A 22,018-nucleotide genomic window follows, 5' to 3' on the forward strand; every position below is an offset into this window, starting at 1 on the left:
AAATAAATCGCTCCCCCAGGCAATAAAAGTGTGAGTCACTTAGATTGCTGATTTTTTTTCATTAACTTATTTGTAATTTATTTTTTCTTTCTGGATGTCCCATTGTTTTCTGAGTTCTGAATTTCTGAATTTCATTGTAAAGAAACAATGATGGTCCTTACAGAAGAAGTTATGATTGTTTTGCTTGAAATGTTTTCAAAACCAAAAAAATAGCATAATAAACTATTTCATTAATAGTGATAGCAATGGAAACTACTTTCTGAGCATCTTCATCTCAAAGCTGGATCCACTGGGGCACCATGGTTTGGAATGCCTGGATGAAGTTTCTCTCATGGCTGAGCATTTATTATTGCATAACCCTCTTCACCACCCCATTTTTCTATATCTTAAAAACTTAATAACCTCGAGATATTAGCCAATTGCAATTTAACAATGAAAAGCATCAGACTGACAAAGAGACACTCACAGTACCTAACACATTAGAGTATCTTTTAAGACACGGGCCCAGGTTTTCCAAGTCTGGAGCTTTAATTTGTATGCTCAGATCCACATTTAAACTGCTACATGACTGGGCAGATTTTCAGATCAGATCAAGGAAAGATTTGGCACAACAGCACATCTGTACAACACTGGCAGATTCAGTTAAAAGTCTGGAAAGGGATTCAGAGCAGTTATGAGCAGTTGCTATTCACCCTACAAAGCCAGAATAATCAGTTCTTCTAAAAAAATCTGGGTAATCCTCGACCCTTTATCCATACTCCATATTCCATTCAACAGTGAGAAGGAAATTAAAATGCAAAGAAAAGGTGAAAACAACTCAAGAGCATGTTTGGAGGAAAGTATACTCCTGTTTGGACTTCCTTTGAGCATTTTGTTCCTTTACTTTTAAACCACCTTGCCATTGTGGCCTTTCTCTGAGTAGCTCGAAGGGTTAACATGTTAATTAAGGCAAGGTATTCTACTCCTTAAATTATTAATTAAAATAAAAACTGCAGCTGGTGTTAAACAGCACCTCAGTCCCAACAGGAGGTTTTAGTCACTTCACCTAAATCAAACATATCATAAAGTTGGCATGAAAATCATATTGTCTGAATCAAGCACATCTGGCAACTGACACATGCTTTTACCTGTAATGAAATTAACAAACTACCTGTTATATATGCAGATGAACTTTAAATTGTTTGCTAGGCTGATGTCTTCTACCGCTCACATTCAGAAGCTAAAAATCCTAATGAAGATTAATGATTAGGATTGAGAAGGAAGAAATTGCTTTCTTCCTTTTCCACTGCCGTTCTAAGTACTGATAATGCTGCCGTTCTGTCTTGCACTCGGATGACAAAGAGTAGCTTTTTAATTAAATGGAGTGGGCAAGAGATAAGCTTGGCTTCTTGGTGCTGGCTTAGAAAGCCTTTACTTGGGGTTAGTGGTACTTTATACAATGACTGTTAGGATATCATTAAAGCCCATGAAATTCTAGTGTGGAGTAAGGTCCTACACAATTAAGTTTTGATTTATCAGGAGTCCTGCATGTCTGCAGTCTCATAGCTCGGGTAGAGGGGCTGGATGAATTCAGATCTGTCAAAGATACAACATGATGCTGGAAAAGAGCTTCACACCCTCCCCTTAGCACAGGGAGCAATGCAGAAGCTATCACTGCTGACAGAAAGAAGAGAAGAAAACAGAGGGGCTCTGAAGAAGCACCTTGATTGCTGCATACCCCTGGGAAATCAAAATATAGGGCTCTTCATTAATACTGAAAGCACATATAGCATTCATCAGTTATTATTGATGTCTAAAGTGCATACATTACACATGCATATTTTAGTCTGGAGGCCCACATGCCTGTTTCTCACAGGACCCAGACTGAACACAAGGCATATGGTGCACTTCCCATCTCATCCTGATGTACAGGAAGAGAACCAAGAAGAGAGACCTTTGTCCTCTCTCTCTCCTCACCCTGAACACAATTCTCTCTGAATACTGAACCTCATACTAAAAAAAATACCATACCAGAAAAGCACATCAAAAACAACTGACTGCTCATTATATTGAGATTAATTAGTTTATTGAGTAGCCTAATTTTATACCTTGAATTATGAGCTTGGAAATTGCATTATTGCCATATGTAAGAAACACAGTATTTAACATCCACCTCATTCTGACTGATGGTTTTCTATTCTTTTCTAGATAGATATGACTACTCATAAATCAATTAAATTAAATCAGTGGCACATTCAGGCTGGTTTTAATGGTTTAGAAGGCAAACAACTTCGATGCCTGTTACATTTCTTGTAATGCAACAAACTTTGTCAGCTGTATCAAAACAGCTTTTCTGAGGCAACACCATTCTCTCCCTCTTCTCCAGATGAGTCTGGAAACACTCCTGTATTATATCAAGAAGGGGGACCATGTGCAGAAGAAGAGAATGTTGCTCAGTAAGGCAGATGAGCCCAGGAAATGGAAAGAACACATGCAATCCTTCTCTTAGGAACACAGCACTAATCCAGAAAAGTTTTAGTTTTCTTCAGAAAATATTTTGCAATATAAGAACCAAGAGGATAGCACTCATGGTAATAATCTGTATCTTAGTTCCCAAGGAAAATAAGTTCCTTTCTCCCCAAAACATCCATAACCAGCATTGATTAAAAAGTTTTTGCTGTTTTGGGTTTTTTTTTGTTTTGTTTGGTTTGGTTTGTAGGTTTGTTTTGGATTTATTTTTACATCATCAGGAATAGTTTCTAAGTCTCCTTATAAAGATATTAAATTTTTAGAGCCTTTCTTTAAATTGCAAGTTTACAGATTTCCACTTCATGGCAAGATGGTCGATAAATATTTTAGAATGTATTAGAACAACTTTTTTTCAGCAGATGAAATATCATCCTATATATCAGTTAAGGTGTTAAGTGTCTGGTGTGAGAATGAATGCTTTTCTATCATGCAGACATTTATGAGGGGAGTGGCTATTTTAGATCTGATAGATTTAAATGGAAATGTCAAAGAGAAAAGTAGCCAGATTAAAAGTGCTTGTAAGATGTTGGAGTTGAATACCCTCAGGCAGAAAAAACCCCAAACAAGATTAACAACATAAAAATAATACATTTCAAAAGACCAGACTCAACAAGCATCAAGAACTAGAGAAGAAAGTCTCTTGGGGTGTTGCTTTAAAGGATAAAGGATACAAAAGGGCTGGCAATTCCTGAAAGATACCATATCAAAGACACAGATGCAAACTATCTTAGCATGAGGAACTATTAAAAGAAATGATAAGAAGCTGCAAGAATTTCTGCAGGAGCTCTTCCAGGACCTAGAAAACCAAAATTATTCTCTTTCAATTTAAAGAGTAGCAGCCATTGAACTAGCTGACTATACATACTATAAATATATGGGAATTGTGCAAATGCACGAGATAAAAAGAACCAAGAAGCAAGCATAAATCCTCACACCAATAAACTTAGTTTTCATGATTTGTCACTGCAGAAAGCGATTTGTGTCATCCCTTGACTGAAGTTCCAGTGTCCAAAGCAGAAGATGGGAAAATTGCTGTTAGGGTGAGAAAATCTAATGCTGAACACTCATAGCACAGAAATGACAGAACCACTGCTCATGTGGGAATGTTGGTGAGGAATTGTGCAAGGTGAGAAGAGAGGTTTTTTTACATGAACCAATGAAGCAGTTCCCAAAATATTTCAAGAGATTAGTAGAGTTGGAATCCTACGTATGCCCTGTTTGACATGATAGTAATTAAAAAGACAGGTACAACTTCTCTTTCTTATAAGAGAGAACAGTGACTTTCAATTTCATCTCATGGTTTCGCAGGAATGAAGTTACTGTGATTAAGTGTCTACTAACTATTGTTAGTTTTGTGAATACCACTTACTTGTTCTAGCTTCAGGAATGGTCCCAGAGAGATTTTCTGGCAATTTGGAAACCTATGCAGTAATAGTCACTATATTACCCTGTAACAGAACCTGTATGACTTTTATAATAGGGCCCACTGTTACACTAATGACTCTGACCAGTACAGATAAATTATATAAAATACACATTATTTTATAGGGGGTTTGGTTTGATTTGCAGGCAGCTGCTTCACTTCACAATATCATTAAGATATCTGCCTGTAAACGTGAAAAAAATCTCCCCATTGGCCAACCTCTTAATAGTTCAGACACAGAATTATTTCCAAAAGAGAATTCTCTATGGAGTTTTTCTTCTTCCTCCTGTTTTTGTCTTTAGAAATGATGGATTGAGCTGTTAGGAGATGTATGAAGCTTTAAGGCCCTTTCTGTTTGATTTGCTGTAGTAATAATCATTTTGCTTTTTTAATATCTTGCTATATTAGATGGTATTATCAGTTCATATAAGACATTAAATCAGCTTCTTTAGAGAAAAAGTAATAGAAATCTAAGTATCCTATTGAGCAAAAATCTTCTATTACTATGTTATGTATTGTTTATCCCTTAGGAGTCAAATAGAAAATATAACCTGACAAAATAAGTCACAGGTGCTATCCATGTAATAAAAACGAAACCTCATCCTACAACAAGGAAGGTGTAAGTCGGGGGCCAGTGGGATTTATGCATGCAGAAAGCATACAGCTACTCTGTGGAATAACCTACATTAATACGAGACAATCTGACCCAAAAGGTGACTCAGTCCGAGTCGGGGAGAGTCTGCATATCAAACATCAGATTTAAACCAATCCTTGTACATTTTGATGGGCTGTCCTGGGGGCTGCTACTCTTGCTAGATTTTTGTTCTTTCAAAGCAAAAGAAAAAAATAATAAAGATTTTATTACCTGCACAGATGGTAGATTTTGCTAATGTTATATCCAAATCATTTCCTTCTCTAAACTGTGCATGCATCTGAATTTTAATGCCTTAACCTACCTCAGTCACAGAACTTTTCAGTAACCAGAACAAATGAAGAGATGTTATGATACAGGTCTCTCAAAAGTCAAGTTGAAGAGTTGTGGAATCACAAATCTCTTGGTTTGCCATTGATCTCCAATCTATGCCACATTTTTAATGGAAACCGGAGAGATGGAATGCAAGTTTGAGTTTCAGCTGTGCATTCTCATTTTTCTCAGAAAAATGTCCCTGGGAAATATTTGCACTTAGATGCTTGCCTGCTTGTTCAATTAGAGGAGTAATTAGGATCCATTTTAAGCCGTGCTTGAACAGCATATGCCAACATTCAGAAAGCTTTTCAAAAGGCTCCAGACTCTGTGGCTTTCCCAGCAGCACCATCAATAGAAGTGAAATGAAAAGACAAACAATGGGAGTTGGAGCACTGGCAGCAGCCCAGTGCCTTGTCCAGAACAGAGCCTGAAGGCAAATGCTGGCAAGCTGTGCCCCTAAGCACTGCTGCCCTGCTGCACAGAGCATTTCCCAGGAAATTTCACCCCTGTGCTCCAGAGAGGGAATGTTCTGGAAGGGAAAAAAAGTTTTGAGTTCTTGCATCATTCTCACACTCTTTTTAAGCCTTTGTTTTTTATGGAGGGACTTAATCTAGTTATTTAATGATTGAAGTTTTTGCTCACAGGCCTTTAATCACAATAATTATTTTTTATCATGCTCATTCGTACATGCCTCCTGCCAACACGCCTGAGGTGCTACACAGACACTGAAAAACATAGCACAAATTAAACATAACAAAAGAAAATCCAATGAAATATTTAAAAAGACACATCTGATATTAACAAGAAAAAGGCTGTTTTCAAACATGAGGTATTTCAAGACAAAATTGCTGTGAATACAGAGGGATTCTGCTGAGGTTCTTGCCACCAACCCTATCAAATCCACTTAACTACAGCAGATGAAATGTTTGTTCATTTCCCTCTGGCTGGCATCTTCCAAGTACTTTTCTCATTTTATTTTAAAATATTTGAGATTGCTTCTGTCTTGTATGCAACCCAGAAAATCTTTTTCTGATACCTACAGTGCTGCTATAATATGGTCATTTATGGCCATCATCTTTAAAACAGCTAAACTGACAATATGCCATATAAGAAAATATTATCACTGTGTTATAAAGAAAGAGAACCTAGACAGAGAGGAGGCTAAGCTTGCCAAGATCAAACAAAGCTTGTGGTAGAAAAGAATTTACACCTGAGTCTTCCAAGTAATGGCCTATCACCCCAACTGAGCTGCTCTAAATCTTCAGCTGTCACCAAAACACAAGAAATTGGGGGATTAAAATACAAATAAGGAAAACCAAAATCATGAAACAACAGCTGGGATCTTATAGCAGATATATTATGCATTTGTATGCAGTCCATGAACACATATAATACAGGCATCCATAGCATGTGCAAATGTTAAGGATCAATTTGATAAAATCTTAAATTTAAACTCTTTTGAATTTGCAAATAGAATACCTTTTTTATGTCCTATTTTTCTTGCATGATTCTCAACCTCTCGTCAGACAAGCTCTCCTAAACCTGAGTCTCAGAATATCTGTGCAGCTATTGAACTGCATGTAGTCTGCTTGTTAACAAGAAATGAAGCTGGAATGTAAGTCAGTGCTAATTAAACTCATAATTACAAACGGAAGGTCAGACAGCAGATCAAGAGCTGTTTGAAAACGTAGTAAGACAAAAGAAAGAACAAACTCACATGTAATAATTCTGCCTTATTTGGCAGACTGACCCATTAGAAGACTCCTCAGCTGCACACAGCACTGCAGGCAAATATTAGAATAATAAATTCAAATCACTTGGGTTTAAACAAGTTTGTTGAGGATTAGCACAGGCTCTAAACATTATCTAGATTTCTTATTAAAAATAAATAAATAAATGAGAATTGATCATTTATAAAGTTAGAACATGGATCACAGCTTCCTAACATGAGTTCCAAAGTAGTTGCCACCAGTAGTTGCCTTCCCTTCTGCAAACTGAACTGGATAATGTCTCTCTCCTCTGCCCATAAGGGGCCAGGAAATCTGCTTGATCTGTCACTGCCCTGCTTGTGGATCTCCACAAACACAGAAATCCCGAGATAATCAAGATATTGCCTTTGTTCCCTGGTGGGGAGGTGGGGCAGAGAGAAGAGGTGAAGTTCAGAAGGTGATCAGGACAAAGAGATTAAGAAGCAGCATTAAAAGATCAACAGGGAACAGAAGCACCAACCACTAGCAGCTGAAACAATGACAGCCAAGGAAGGTACACAATATTTCCTATCATCTTTGAACTCCTGAAGGGATAGAGGTTTTCATGTGGGAATCAAACTTCACGTCTTGACCCATTCCACCACCATGTGACACCAGGGACACATGACGAGCAAGGAAGCTCATGCTGTCATGCCAGACCAGAAAGCCAGTGCCTGTTCTTGTTAGCACACTTGAGATGAAGCCCTTGATGTTTCAGGAAAATTCAAGGAGAATAATTTTTCTTTCCAAGCTAAGAACATTTCTTACTTGGGATCTAGGCACCTGGACGAAAAATCCTGTTCAAGATTTACAAAGTATCTGCCAGGAAACAAATATAGGTGGCAGATCAAAGCTGCTTTCTGCCATTCCTCCTACTGTGGGTATTTCACCTTTCTGTGAGCCACAGGAATCCTCTGAAACTCACAGCAGGGTGGAACAGCCTTGTGAGACTTGCCAATGCCAGATTTAAAAACCAAAAAAAAGAGTATTCCCTTATCAGCAGGCTTTTATCTGACACGATAATTCTTAATATCTGCCTTCCAACAGTTCAACTTCGCTTCAGTGAATGTCTCACCAAGCCCCTTCTAATAAATATTGTTTATGATTTCCATGACACACTTGTTTTGCAGGGAAATTGTGGAGGCAGTGATCACTGGGATGATTGACACCTAGTTATTCAATCAAACATACTTCTATTTCACTAGTCACAGACCACACATGCCAAATTTGCTACTGAAACAATTTCTATTAAGCATTTTGGAGAGGGCTTGGGAAGAAAATCAGTCTTGTAATGAAAATCTTAACTATGCTGCAGCTACTGCAGCACCATTATACTTATTTCTCTCCTGCTGGCAATTTGGAGGCAGCAGCACTGAACACCAGAGGACTTCTCTATGGAGAGAGAGATAACAACAGATTTACTGAAAGGATGGGGGTTGTTTTCTCTTAACAATGGAAGTGTACACAGATGGATTTGGCAGTTCTCAGCTGGTGAGCAAATACTCAGCTCTAGCTCATTGTGGCTCTTTGGATGGGGAAAATGGATTTCACGTAAGTATTCCTTTCTGGGTTCATGAAACACAGAATGCAGGCAAGCTGAGTGGCAGTTAGGCAAAACCAGCCACTGCACATCATACGATGTGAAGCCAGTGAGAACGGGGAGCTGAGGCACAAGGCCACGATTAATTACTGAAAGGCAGTAATTTACTTTCTCAGAAAAAAAATACTAGTTCTAAACCTGACAAATCATTTTATAAGCTGTTTCGCCTAAAGAGTGGGGGCATGAAAATCATGGCTCAGAGGTGGATGAAGGTTCAACAAGAGTTTATAGAGAAACTATTTCTTTACCCCACGTTCTCTCTCCAAGGCACCTTAGGAATGATTTGGGAGCAAAGCCACAGCATCACAGCATCCAGGACCACTTTTGACATCTCAGGCAATTTAAACAACCCACATTGTAGCTGACAACACCCACTAGAGATCCCTGCCCTTAAAGCCAAGTAGGTGGAACACAGACAGTGAAACTTCTTGCAATTTAAAACTTCTTTTGGCATTTACATTCTGGAACCTGAATTGATCAGATGATGTTTTCTTATTTCCACATCCTCATTTTGTATAAGGGGATGTGATAAAGGAACCTGGGAAGAGGCAGCTACCATTAGGCATAGAAAGGCATCTAATTACTATTCTCCAATTGCCATCTCTAACAGTAGAAGGGTGCCTCAGTTCTATACTTGCAAAACAATCCTGAGCAGTTCCTTTACCCAAAAAACTTCTATCCTCCTCAGGATTCTTAGCAATGTCCTTTAATTTTAATAAGAAGGGGATTTAAAATCCCTTGTAAATGTTGTAACAGTTCAGACTCGAAGGCCTCTAAAAATCCACAGTTCTGCTCTTAAACTTCTTTCTTCGGAGATTCCTCACATACTTACAACTCCAACTTTTGTCCTCCTCTGAACTTGGCTGAGTTTTGGAAAGTGCTAATTAGATCAAACAGAAAATTTCTTCAGCAGTGAAAGAAATAGAACCTTCAGAATTTTTTAAGAATATCATTAGTCAAGCTTTCTGGATAGCTATTTGTTTCTAGCTTTTCAAGAGCAATTTATTCACTGAGCTTAACCTTATTCCCAGTACATCCAGGTGGCACACAAAGATAGTTTTATTCTACATAGTTTCTCATGTTATTTCCTGATGTTGGAGTACTTATTTCTGTTACTGTGTAGACCCATTTACTATGGCCAGACGAACAGAAAGTGAATTTAAAACCAAAGCCTGTTATCATTCTGGCCTGGTTTTATGATGATGATGATGATGACGATATATCCACATAAAGCATTACATTATCTGCAAGTACACAGTGGCAAGCTAAAAAATGGAAATTCTGTTGAATTCATATTTAGAAGAAATGGACTTATATCCTTCTATGCAGAAAACACTGAGAAGGCAAAAGCAAGTTTTTTTAAGTACCAGCCTCACCTCAGTGACAATTCTTCTGTTTCAGGAAGTGAACACAAACATTTAGTGCCAGTCTTCTCAATGCAATCCCAAATGAGAGCAACAGCTTAACTGTGTCACCCTCTAACATCTGAAATCCTTAGCTCGGCACTTTCTAGAAGAGCCTGTGCTGCACTGCTACTGCTCCACTCCATCACTACCATATCAAACATGAGATACCAGTGTCTAACCTTGTCAGCACTGAGTGTGAAATTTCTATGGCCCTCCCAGTACTCCACACCAGTATGAAGGTGGAAAATTTGCCCACATTTTGTGAGAAAAAGAAAAAAAGAAAACCTTTAACCTTTAAATTTGCAGAAAAACACCCCAAGTTATACACACACACACACAAATTGCAACCAAACAACCAGCAGGACATGAAAGACATCTCTCCTGGAAAAATACAGAATTAAAGTGCCATTGTCCCCTCCATCAGAACTGCTTGAGGGCTGTTGGAGTGAAACTGAAGAGAGGGAGAGGAGAGAAAAACGGCCACTGCAAATAATCAGAGTATTTTATTAGAGAGTTATCTCCTTCTTGCAAGAATGAGTACTCAAATGGATAATACCTTCCTGTGAAATCCAGGTTTCCAGCTTCATGTTAAGAAGAGGCTCTTACCTTATGGGATTATCCATCCTTGATACTGTGAGAAATGCTGCTAAATTCGCTGTGTAGGAAGAACACACAATAAGGGTGAAGAGCCACCAGCTTCCCATTACAATGCGCATCGCCACAGAATTGACAGTGGACTCACCCCCTACAAATAAACAGAGAAATGGAAGGTCTCTCAGCAGCTTCCATTTACAATCATCCTCTGTGTGCCCTGGTATGTTAAACTCTGTTGGAGTTCCTCTCTGCTTCCCCTCCAGTCTGCCCTTTCACTGTGGGAAAAGCACTGCTTCTGTTAAGGCTGATAATTTACAAGTATTTTCTCCAGTCAACCTCTTGACCTAGACAGTGTTCTAGAAAATCATCTTTCAAAATATTCCCTTGAGAATTATTGAGGATTGAATCTAAAGAACATGAAAAATGTTCTAAGTGAAGTTGAATGGTGAAGCACAATTAATACGCAGGAATTAAATCATTACAGTGTTCAGAATATAGCAATATTCTGTTTTCAATTGCCCTTTCAGAATTGGAAAAAAAAGCCCCACAGAACTGCCAAATGCTTTGTGTGCTATCCTTGCAGTATTTAAATCTGCAAAGACTGGAGCATTAGTGTCATTACTTGTTACCCTTTACAAGATTTCAAGTCATGTGAAGATTTCTTTCCAGCAGTCTTCAAGCACAGATATGCTTGAGCATCGTTGGAGGCTAACCCTTACCATAGAGCTGGTTCTACTTACTTCAGCATATGTTTGTGCAGATTATATTTTACTGCACTTAAACCCATCAAGGATGCCACCTTAATGAGATGAAGGACCAAGTTTCATAGCAACAGGATGGATTTTCAGCTGAAGCTTTAGAAGCTTGCAGTCACAATGAAAAAAAAATGTAGAAAAAAGTTAACATCTTTACCCATTCAATGGGTACAGCATTCAATTACAGCATTCAATAAAACTTGCCTTCCACAAATACAACTAACGTTATAGAAATGGCACAAAAACTGTGTGGGTAGATTTTGTAAACAATTAGTTACAAAAATAACTTTGTTAATGGCAGCAGTCCTATTGAATTCAGTAGGATTAGTGCCATGCCTAGAGATTCCTGATTGTAAAGTTAGTTACATACTCAGTTCAAACAACCAAGAGATGAACTATCTCACAAGAGTTCAAAAACCTATAAATTTCTATTTCTAGTTATATATTAAACAATTAAAAAGGTGCTAGTTTCAGAGCTGGAGAAGTGTTGCAATTCTGCACCAAGCAGCTCTGTAGTTTATTTCTAGTGTAACAATTTTCCCAAAGAGGAAAAGCCTGCTAGTGCTTTTTCTGGACTTACTGAGAGACAGAAAAGCAGTAAAAAGACATAAAGCCCCAAACTTGCCTACCTTTCCCACTTTTGCTCAGCTGAGCTAATAGAACACAATACTTCCCCATCCCGGCCTTCTGTCCCATCTTTAGGCCGCTCTGGGAAGGAGTGCCCTGTCCTGGCCGCTGCCGGCAGAGCTGTGGGGCGGTCAGCGGTGCTGAGCCACCGTGCCAAGGGCCGGTACCTTGCTGGACGAAGGCCCCGTACACCACCCATATGGCGCTGTGCAGGGTGGAGGACACGGACGGGCTGGGCTGTGCCGCGCTCTGTGCCCTCACGGCCTGGATCCGGTTCAGCACGAAGATCAGCACCCCGACGATCGGGATGGCTGCGGCGATGCACGCCCACACCGCGAAGTCGAAAGGAGCGAAGAGAGAGAAGATGTTGATTTTCTCCTCGGGCTTCTTGATTAAGATCCCCACGGAATAGTCCATGTAGCGCTTGCTGAAGTCCACCACGCTCTCCCGCTCGGGTGTTATAGTGATGGCTGAGATGGCCAGGTCTGCTCTCTGCAAGACAAACACAGCACATCACACTGCTCCCTGCCACCAGCAGTTTGGCCAGCGTGGGCCTTAGGGACAAGCTTTTTAAGAACCAAGTGACTCCGTGACTTTCCGTCTATAACTTAAAGCATTTAGATGCATTTAAATAAAGTCTCTAAAAATAAAACCAGAATCATTTTCACCATTTGAACATTAGTTAATTGCACTGGTCTACAGAAGAGTAACGAAACATAACCTGTCAAGGTACTCTTGAGCAGAAAGCGTGACCCTGACTCCTCTCTGGAAGAAGGGTAGTTTACTTAATCTTTATCCCTCACTCGTTTTCCAAAGGTGGCCTAAAACTCCGAACCACATTAACCCAGTGCACTGTAAGCAATAAAGAAAGAAACACCATTTATTTAGCTTGTGTATTTGATAGCAGGGTGGGAAGAGCTAATGTTTGTTTTCTCCCTGCAGAATTGCCAACTTTCCATATTCATGAAGACAATTCAAGAAAAACTAGGGAGAAGATTTTGTTTGTTTTTTCAGATTAATAAAGTGATGGAAAAAGCTCATAACAGGAAGAATGCACAAAGGCAACTATGTTCCTGAAACTGTTTTTACTTCAATGTTTAAAACAGGTAGCTTTTGCATGTAGATAATCCTTAAAGAGTATGCACACTTGATGAAGGGTAAGATAGGAGTTAATAAATAAGATTTCCAAAGCTTTTGAAGAGCTTCAATTAGATTTTTAATATTTTTATATTTTCTGTCTCAATAAAAGAGTTCTCTTCAAAAAAAAAAACAAAACAAAACAAAAACCAGAATATACATTCAGTTTCCTGTCTCTAATTGTGTTGGGAATGTAAAGCAAATATTAGACAGGGGAGGTCTGCTTTGAAACCCTTTTGAGTCTGTGGAACAAATGGCAGCAGGAATACCATCTAAAAAATACCATAATAGATATTTAATTCCTTCAAAGAAAGCAATTTCCAAAGAAATTTAACAGGAGTTCTTACCTTATTTTTAAATCAAACAAATGCAAACAGTTTATGTCAATGCAAAATAAGTTAAAAATTCTTTATGTTCCCTAGCACCAACCAAGAACATCCTATTATCACACACATGTTTGCTATTGCCTTAATTGCTTGTATTTCTTCCTAAACATCTCCTTACAGATACTGAGCCACCTATTTAAAAGATAATGAGAAAGCTTTCACTTTCAGTAATAATCTCCACTGCAGAAGAGCAAATTTTTCTACAAAAAGCAGCAACATGGAATATTAATTCCTTTGATTCTTCTTAATTAATGCTTGTCCCATGTCAGGTTGCAAGAACATGAACAAAATACACTCATTTCATTCTCTGGGAGATTCTAACCTACAAACTCTACCCATTACTTAAATGGAGTTCAATTAACTTACTCCTGGATTTGCAATACTGTAATTAAAAAATTGCAGTTTTAAAATTCAGTTTCAAATGAATAAATAATCTTGAGACCAGTTTAAATTCTGATTTCCTATTACTGGGCTACCTTGCCTGTTTCAGAGTCAAAGTCAGTGTCATTACTCATTGGTCTTTATTAAACACATTGTCACAGAATGACAGAAATAAAGCCCCCCTCTACAAACAACTTTCAAAGACAAAATAACAAAAAATAAAATACTAGTAGTTAATATTTTAAGGAGAATACCTTGTTTTTTTTCTATTTTCTATAGTCATTCCCTCACACACACGAACATGACCTCTATTCTTATAGTAATGTAAACAAATCAATTTACACCAATGTAATTTATGTTGAGAGCAGCTGGGAGCAAATAAAACAGGAACTCTCTAGTTCCTATCCTGTATACAGTGTCTTAAATTTCAGTTTATAACACATTCAAATCACTCATAGCTCAGAAGCATTCTGCACTGGTGCCTTCATCCTAATTCATTCTCCTATAACTTTTTGAAACACATCATCTTCCCTGTGTACCTTGTTAATGAGTTCTCCAATCATGCCATTCCAGGAGCTGTTTTGGAGCTGGTGTCCATACTTGCCATCAGGAGCTTGATATATCTCATACTTGAAGCCCAGATTCTTGGCCAGTGCATCCAGGACATCAATGGAAAATCCTTTATATCGTTTTGGTTGCCCAAGGATGTTCTCTGCCACCATTACAAAAGGTTCTTCCTGAGAACAAAACAGTATCTTAACTCACACTTGAAACAAGATTTTTAGTTTGCTTCTCTGAGCAAAATGGTGCTTTCTGAGTTAATTCTGGACAACTTGGAACAGATTTTGAGGCACCTGTAAGCTTCTGAGGCAAAAATTGTAGGTCATATAGCATTCTGTGAAGCTCCCCTACAAGATACCACCACCTCAACACTTGAGTCCTATCCATAGCCTTAGTATTTCTTGAGAATAAGCAGAGGCTCCAGAAGAAATTCAACCCCTGATTTAGAAAGCCATCTTTTATATACACAAGGCGTCATCTTTTATCCAGGACACATACTAAAACAGGAGCTAAAACCACTGCAATTTTGTGAACATTTAAAATTTTGAAAATTCAAAGAATAATTCATGGGTGCTAGTTTATGGAGTATTTTAATTCAAGAAGTCTATTTTGGGGCCAAGGAAATGTAGCATTTTGTGGTATGTTCTCTGCTCTCCTGCAGGGAAATCCCAGGGATGCTGGTGACACTGGCACTGCAGTTGGCTGCCTTTGTATCTTGGTACTTTCACAGAAGGGATCTGCTCACCTCTCACACCAGCTATAGCATAAACTGAGGAAAGAAAACTGGGGGCTGGAGGGAGTGCCTTCATGTACATATGTACTCTTAGGTACTGCTTATTTGTATCATGATTCAGAAATAGAAAATTGAAAACAAAAAAAGGACATAATATTCTGCAATCTGCAGACTACAATATCTTAGCCAGGAAGGCATGCAATCCCTAATTTGCCCCTAATGTAGAATTTGGCTGACAGGAGCTCTTTACCACTCCAGAGTTTAATAGACAGGCCCAAAAGCATAATGATTTTTTTGGAAAGATGACACCTTTCTAAAAGATATAGCTTATCTCAATGGGAATTTATGAGCTTGATGCAGGAAACACTTGATTAAATTTTACAGCCTGCAGTGTACAAGAGCCAAGATTAGATTATCATAATTGGCCCATCTGATCTTAAAATCCATGAAATGCTTAAAACTGCCTATCCAAGCTGGAGGATGGTATCTGGAATGCACCCCCGTGCACTCAGGCCCTGTGCTGGTTCTATGCCTGGTTGGAATTACAATGCAGAAAAACAGCATAAGCAAACAAACAAATGCTCTGTATCACTGACAGTGCACAGCTTCATATAAAATAATAAAGCACCATCATCTATCTTTCTTGCTTATGTAACAGATCATCCAAAAATACAGAACTGAAAATGATAGGGGAAAACACTGCAAGAAGCGCCGAAAATATTCAGTCAGATCCTTTTTATTTTGAGCATTTTGTTTCCTGAACTCAGAAAGGATCATACCAAGACAGTCACCACTTTGAGTGTCACTCCTTGTAAGTCGTTGCCCAGACGTCGCTCTTGGAGGCTGCCATTCAGTCCTTTCTCAGAGTCCCATGTCGCCAACTGGAACGGAAAGTACAGAGAGTCTGAAGCACTGCCAGGCAGGAATCTTTCAGCATTTACAAAATGTTTAACAGCAGCTTCACCGAATCCAGAATTGATAGAGAGAGATTGACAGGTGTGTGGCTTTTTTAAAATGTAGAATCAGAATTAGTGCGATTCAGAGGTCAGGCATAAACAAGCACCTTGCCTGAATGTATGTTCATGGATGTGTGCAATATAAATGCTCTATTATCTGTAGTAGTTATCATATCATTTCACTTAGTTCACTCTGACATTACATTTCTCCTCAGTAAGTTTCTACTGCCTGAGAGTCCTCAGGATTACCTGTGGCAGCACTATCCCAGATTTCCCTCTCTGCTCAGATCTCTGTTTTCAAATACCCTATGTTTATTAAAGACCAACCTTTTTTTTACAATGTTTAACTCACAGTCATAAATTTTTGACACAGGTTCTATGGTGTCAAACTGTCTCAACTTGTATTTTCTCCAGCTTCTATCTTAAGTCCCATTTTCTCTGCTCTTGCCCTACTTCTACATGATCTCTAAAACAATTAAAGCCTCTTGAGTTCCCAGGCTCCTGATGAACAAGTGTCTCATATCTACCACATGTACTACATGCATGTTTTCAGGGTATCTCTCCCTGGAACATTACATCTAAATATTTTATTTTTCAATTAAATATATCATTTTAAAAATTAATTTTACTGCATTTTCTGAATAGGAATACAGTGCAATTCAATAGAACAGGTAGAATAGAAAAGTCAAACTTAAGTAACCTTTGATTATTTCAAACTAAATATGCTCCTGAGCAGTGGCAGCAGCAGTCAGACACTCCTTTTGCCTTCAAACAGAATCCACAGTGTCATTTTGTTCAGAAGAGACATAAATAGTATCAAGTAGAAACTGTTTTCTTCTTTTTTTTTTTTCAGCTGTACTCTTAAACACCAATACTATGCTCACATATTTGGAAGCAGTGTTGTTAGCTGAAGGCATGCCCTGTAGAAATTAAACACAGTCCAAGATCTGTGAAATATGGATTCCTCCTGCCAGAAGCTAATTTTCATGTAACAAGTCAAAATCTTCTTGGAAAGAACTTATTTCACTGAAAATGCCTATGGCTAGATGTCTTACATGATTTATTTCTATGACTTCAGTTTTATCCTAAAGCCTCACAAATCAAATCAACAAATAAAATGTGATGGAAGAGATCTGTATAGTTTTATTTCTGTTTTGTTGCATTAAACTGATAAACAGGGAACTAGAAAAGAACAAGACATTCTGTGAATATTCAGCAACTATCACAACTGATGGAAATTATCCCACAGTCACTAAATCTTGAAAGCTGAAATGCAGGAGAGGAAAGACTTAAGGTACACCTCCTTTTATCCAGATGACCTCGAGGATGGAGGAGGAGAATGTATGAATAATTTTCAGCTTTATAATGACACCCCTGAAAGCTAAAATACCTCAGATTGAACACTCTCCTCCTGTGATGGCAGTTTGGAGTGACAGAGGAGTGTCTGCAGCAACACAGGCAAATAAATACCTGTAGCCATGGTCTTTTGAATTTGAATTTACATGCTTGCTCTGAAATATTTCCAGATGTTCCTCAGCCCTTGCTACTGCCAAAACAAATGCACAGACCTTTCCTCAAAATAAATCAACATGGTTGATTTCAACAGACTGCAAAGATCAGTGCAGGTGTGTATAGTATCTATTATGTCTCAAATCTCTAAAGAAAGCTTACTCTTTAAACCTTCTTTGCTTGTCCTAGGCATATGGCCAAGACTTTTGCCAAAACAGCTTACAAAATCTACATGTGATGATGATAATGCATCTCACTGTCTTTTTTCAGGAAACAAATTGCTCTAGGTAAGGGTTTATAAGATCTTGTATGAAATAATGCTAAAATTCAGATAGAAGCATATTGTCCTCTTCATTTCAGCTACCTTTTAATTCTGTACTACTATTGAAAAAGCAGTCAAACTTTTCTAGAACAACTTGATAATTTGTAAGTCTTACTGCCCCATGGTCATTTTCTTATGATTCTCTGGAGAAATTTAATTATCATCGATATAGCACCATAAATTTGCAAAAAAACATTTACAAATCTACAGATGAGATGCCAATGATGATAAGCTTGTAAAACAGTACTGCTGCACAAGTACCAGTGTGGTCCTGGACTCCTCATCTCATGGTATGGGCTAAACAGAGCATCCAGAACACAGCTAAGAAGTACTGTCTTAACACTGTGGTTAGCATCTGTCTGAACAAGAGCTAGGCATGCTGGAAGAGTATCAAGGGAGAACAGGACAACTGCTGCTGTGATGGAGGATTCAGTTAATACAAAGGATGAAAGATGCAACTGTGAATATTTAAGATAATGATAACTAAGAAATAGGAAAATTAGAAAGAAAACTAGATATAAGGCAACAGAGCTACTGCTGCAAACTTGTAATCTACAGAGACCCTTTCACAGGAAATACAAATTGTTTCCTAGGAACATTTATTCATTCTCAGTGCAGACTGTTAAAGGAGAAATAGATAAAAGGGCAGGGATTTTTTTAAGTATTTCTAAGCAAAACAATTTTTCACAGGAAAGGTTTGGCATATCCAGGATATCAGGAAGTACATAGATACAGGAAATCAAAGAACTCTCTGGTGATTCTTGAATTCACCAGAGATACCAGATCCAAACAATTGTTTCACATAATGCTGGATCCCAGACAAAGGCAATTAGGATGGTTTTGTCCCACGTGGAACAATTTCATCCAAGTCCTAGAGTGCAAGGTTTAACCTGTGATCCTCTCAGTTTGCCATTTCCCAGATGAGTGGATTGATTGCCATCTTTCAGCCTGGTATAGGGGCATATTATCCACAAAGTTAAAAGGTACTGGCATAGTCTTTTCCAAGAATGTCATCATTCCAGAATGCTTGAAAACCTCATCTCCAAAAGAAAAAAGCATTCCCTACTGCTGAAACAAAGCCATTCCTAGAACTCTGCCAGGGAGAAATTCAGTCAAAAGTGCACAGGAGCAATTTGAGGTTCCAGCCTACAACTGTTAACTTCACAAGCCTACGTAACACCACTGAGTCCCGAGAGCCACACTTATATAAAGTTAATTGAGCATAGACCTATAATAGAAAATAGAGAAAGTTCAAGAACGCTGAAGGAGGGATTTGAGTAGGAAAGAGCAATTGACCTGAACTGACATATCTAAGGAAACAGATATACACCACTGCTCACCTGAGCAGCCAACGAGACAAATGGCAGATGTCTAGGACTGAGATGCCACATGAAGTCTGCCCTTGAAGCAGCACAACACCCTTGAAAAATGTGAGGGAATGGGCTCACAATTAACAGAGAAAAGCAGCACTAACAGAGTCACCACCACACAGACAGTCCCGTGAAACTGATTTAGAATTTAAGAAAACGAATCTCCAATTGTGCCAACCAAATGTACTTTGGCAAGAAGCTGCATAGTAACAAGAAAAGAATTTACACAAATTGGAATAAAAATTTCAAATTAATTCAAACAGCTCAAAACCAATGCAAAACCCCAAATATTCCATTGCAATGAAATAAACTGTAAATTAGTATCAGAAACATATTTTTTGCCATGTAAGATTAATGACAGTACTTAACAGCTATTATCTAGAGAGTAACTAGATAGGATATGGACATGGAATATCTCTCTCCATGTCATATACAATAATTCCTACACAATAAATAAGGAAAACCTACAGGGGAAAAACTACATTAGTTAACCCAAAACTGTGGGGATAGTTTAGGACAGAGGACTACAAGCGGAGGCTCTGGTAAGGGTATTTCAGCATTAATATTCTTATTCTCTAGAAGCCTGTGTATTTATTCAGGTCCTGCTCTTCAAATTGTGCCATTCACTGCAACTAAAAATTTTGACTCTACCCATCATAACTCATCAGTATCTTGCTCCACTATTTTTATGGTCCTTCATTGCAGAGAATATCAAATATTTTGATGCGAGACAAAATGTTTTCCCTTATGTTTTTCATTAGCCAAAGATCAATTCAATTAAATGTAATGACCATACCATTAAAAGTCAACTACTTTGAACATAAGAGAGCTCTATAAGATAAATGAAGGTTAGACACATTATGCTTTATACTACTAATCTTAAGGAAGCCAAGGTATTCTCATGTACTGCTTTCTACATAATCATGAGGAGTTTCATGCAGAATTGAAGCAATGGTTTTCTTTCTAACCCTGTAGGTTTTATTAATACAGTGCCAGACTTCTTATACCCCTTGGGAATAGATCAGCACCATATACTTTATTTTGCATATCCATCATGTTTAATATTATGTTGCAGGGCATCAATTATGAGAATTATCTTTTTTGCTGAAGTAAGACACTGGTCTATTATGTGGCAGAATGAGACATTATTTTGCTAGCAGGTAATGAAGCAGCATTGATACCAATTCAGGGTTGTTCCTCTTTCCATATTGTGATAGCTGGTGAACATCTCTGACCTCTTACACAACACAGAAAAACACCTGTGTTCTACTGTGCTGAGCTTGGGCAACATTTGTCTGGGGCAGCAAATCCACACTTGGCAGAAAAAGGAGCTGAAAGGACATGACAAGACAAATGTATTCTGTAATTCATTATATAAAAGTATAAATAGGCCATCTTCAGCTCTGCTAGAATAAATTGCTTCAATTAATACTAGTCTTTGAAGGAGCAGTTACTGCAACATGCTGATGTTATTAGTGCAGCAATACAGGCACTGAGAAAGATGTAGTATTCAATGAAGCAATCATGAGAGTGATGAAGACAATATGAACAAGAATCTTATCCTCTGATGGCTTCTTTATGAAGTGCAGGGAAGCATTACTCTATACCAAAATTTTTGGATTTCATTTTCCTGACATAAAATCAAAATATGGTGAAGAAAGTGTTGAAAATAAATTGGAGGTATTTTCTACTAGGCTCTCACAGCTTCTCTCTTAAAAAGCAGGCAAAAAACTTCCACCCCTGTTCTTCTGCAGTTTTGCTACTTTTCAAGGCTTTAAGATTGTGATTACACAATGTGCCATAGTGTAGAAACACTCTTGTTGAATCAAATGGCAGCATTGCTATAGCAAAAGATGTGTGTGCAACACCACAACTCTTTTAAGGGTCAAATAAATTAACTGTGAGTACCCAATATACTGCTGAATCAGGCACTTCCCAGGGACATTGTAAATTACCCTTTGATATGAACAACCAAGTCTCTAAGCATAAAATTAAAACTGATAAGTAATCATAAAAGTTAGACCAATCCAGGTATAAAGTCCTCAACAGCTGTCACAAGTTACTGGCTAAAAACACATTGCCACTGGGCTACCTATCTGAAAGGCAAACAAGCCCCTCTTCCTTTTCCTGCAGTTTAAAAGACAAAGTCATTTCCCAGTGAAATCCAACATGTCCTGGACTCCAAGGATACTCTGAATGCTATGGCAAATTACTGAAAATCAGGTAGCTCAGGAATAGCTGCTTGTGGACAAAATGAACCAATTTCCTTTACCGCTACTCATTATGTGTAGGTAAAATGGAAACAAATCCGTTTCACACAGAGAACAGATTGTTTTCAAAGCTTCCAAATGCTTTTTGGTAGAAAATTACTAGCTTTTGAGAGCAGAACTATCCCTGTTATTTATGCAATAGTGACCTCAGCAGACTGTTTGTAAACAAAAAACCCTCATCATTGAGAAGTTGGATCTAACAACAAATACAAATTCATGTTGATTTCCTATAGGTTCCTGTCCTGCTCTATGGAGTGCAGTAACCAAATAACTCCCTGTTGTGCTGTTCTAAGAATTTTACTGGGAAGGGAGAGCAAGAGAGGCTTGTGCAGCTGGACAGCTGTCAGGACCTATTTTTTCCAGTCCTTCTACACACAGAGCTCTGCACACAGGAATTAACTGGCACGCTACAATGGGCTATGTCAAAACTGCTTTTTTTTTTTTTTTTTTTTTTTTTTTTTTTTTTTTTTTTTTTTTTAGCAATTCCTTACTGGGCTTCTTGGGTATTATCTGAGCTGAATGCTTTTGATGTATCACAGTCAAGAAACCCATCTGTATTTCTGCAGTTCTAACAACAGAACTTTTCCTAGCCTGGCCCCTGAGGTACAGACCACTGCGTGATTTCACCAGCTGTGATTTTCACCTTCTGAAGCCTGGCCAGTGTGAACTCACTTTCTGATTCTGGTTACAGGCATTGAGTCATCTCAGAATAAAAACAGAGTTCAGTCCACACCCTGGTATCATCTATCAAGCTAGTTCTCAATC

The 22,018-nt window shown here is 38.2% G+C and overlaps 1 protein-coding gene across 2 annotated transcripts in view; it reads right to left on the bottom strand.

The window, feature by feature from the left end:
• GRID1 (glutamate ionotropic receptor delta type subunit 1) overlaps positions 1-22,018 on the bottom strand; it is a 497,344-nt gene that overhangs the window by 39,669 nt on the left and 435,657 nt on the right. For both annotated transcript variants that reach the window (XM_015633150.3, XM_019007270.2), the window contains exons 9-12: positions 15,606-15,707; positions 14,072-14,269; positions 11,796-12,120; positions 10,259-10,397 (exon numbers count right to left, since the gene is read on the bottom strand). In XM_015633150.3, the coding sequence (XP_015488636.1) occupies positions 10,259-10,397; positions 11,796-12,120; positions 14,072-14,269; positions 15,606-15,707 (764 nt within the window). The remainder of the gene's footprint in view (positions 1-10,258; positions 10,398-11,795; positions 12,121-14,071; positions 14,270-15,605; positions 15,708-22,018) is intronic.

Source organism: Parus major, chromosome 6 (assembly GCF_001522545.3).
Source record: "Parus major isolate Abel chromosome 6, Parus_major1.1, whole genome shotgun sequence".
Taxonomy (NCBI): domain Eukaryota; kingdom Metazoa; phylum Chordata; class Aves; order Passeriformes; family Paridae; genus Parus; species Parus major.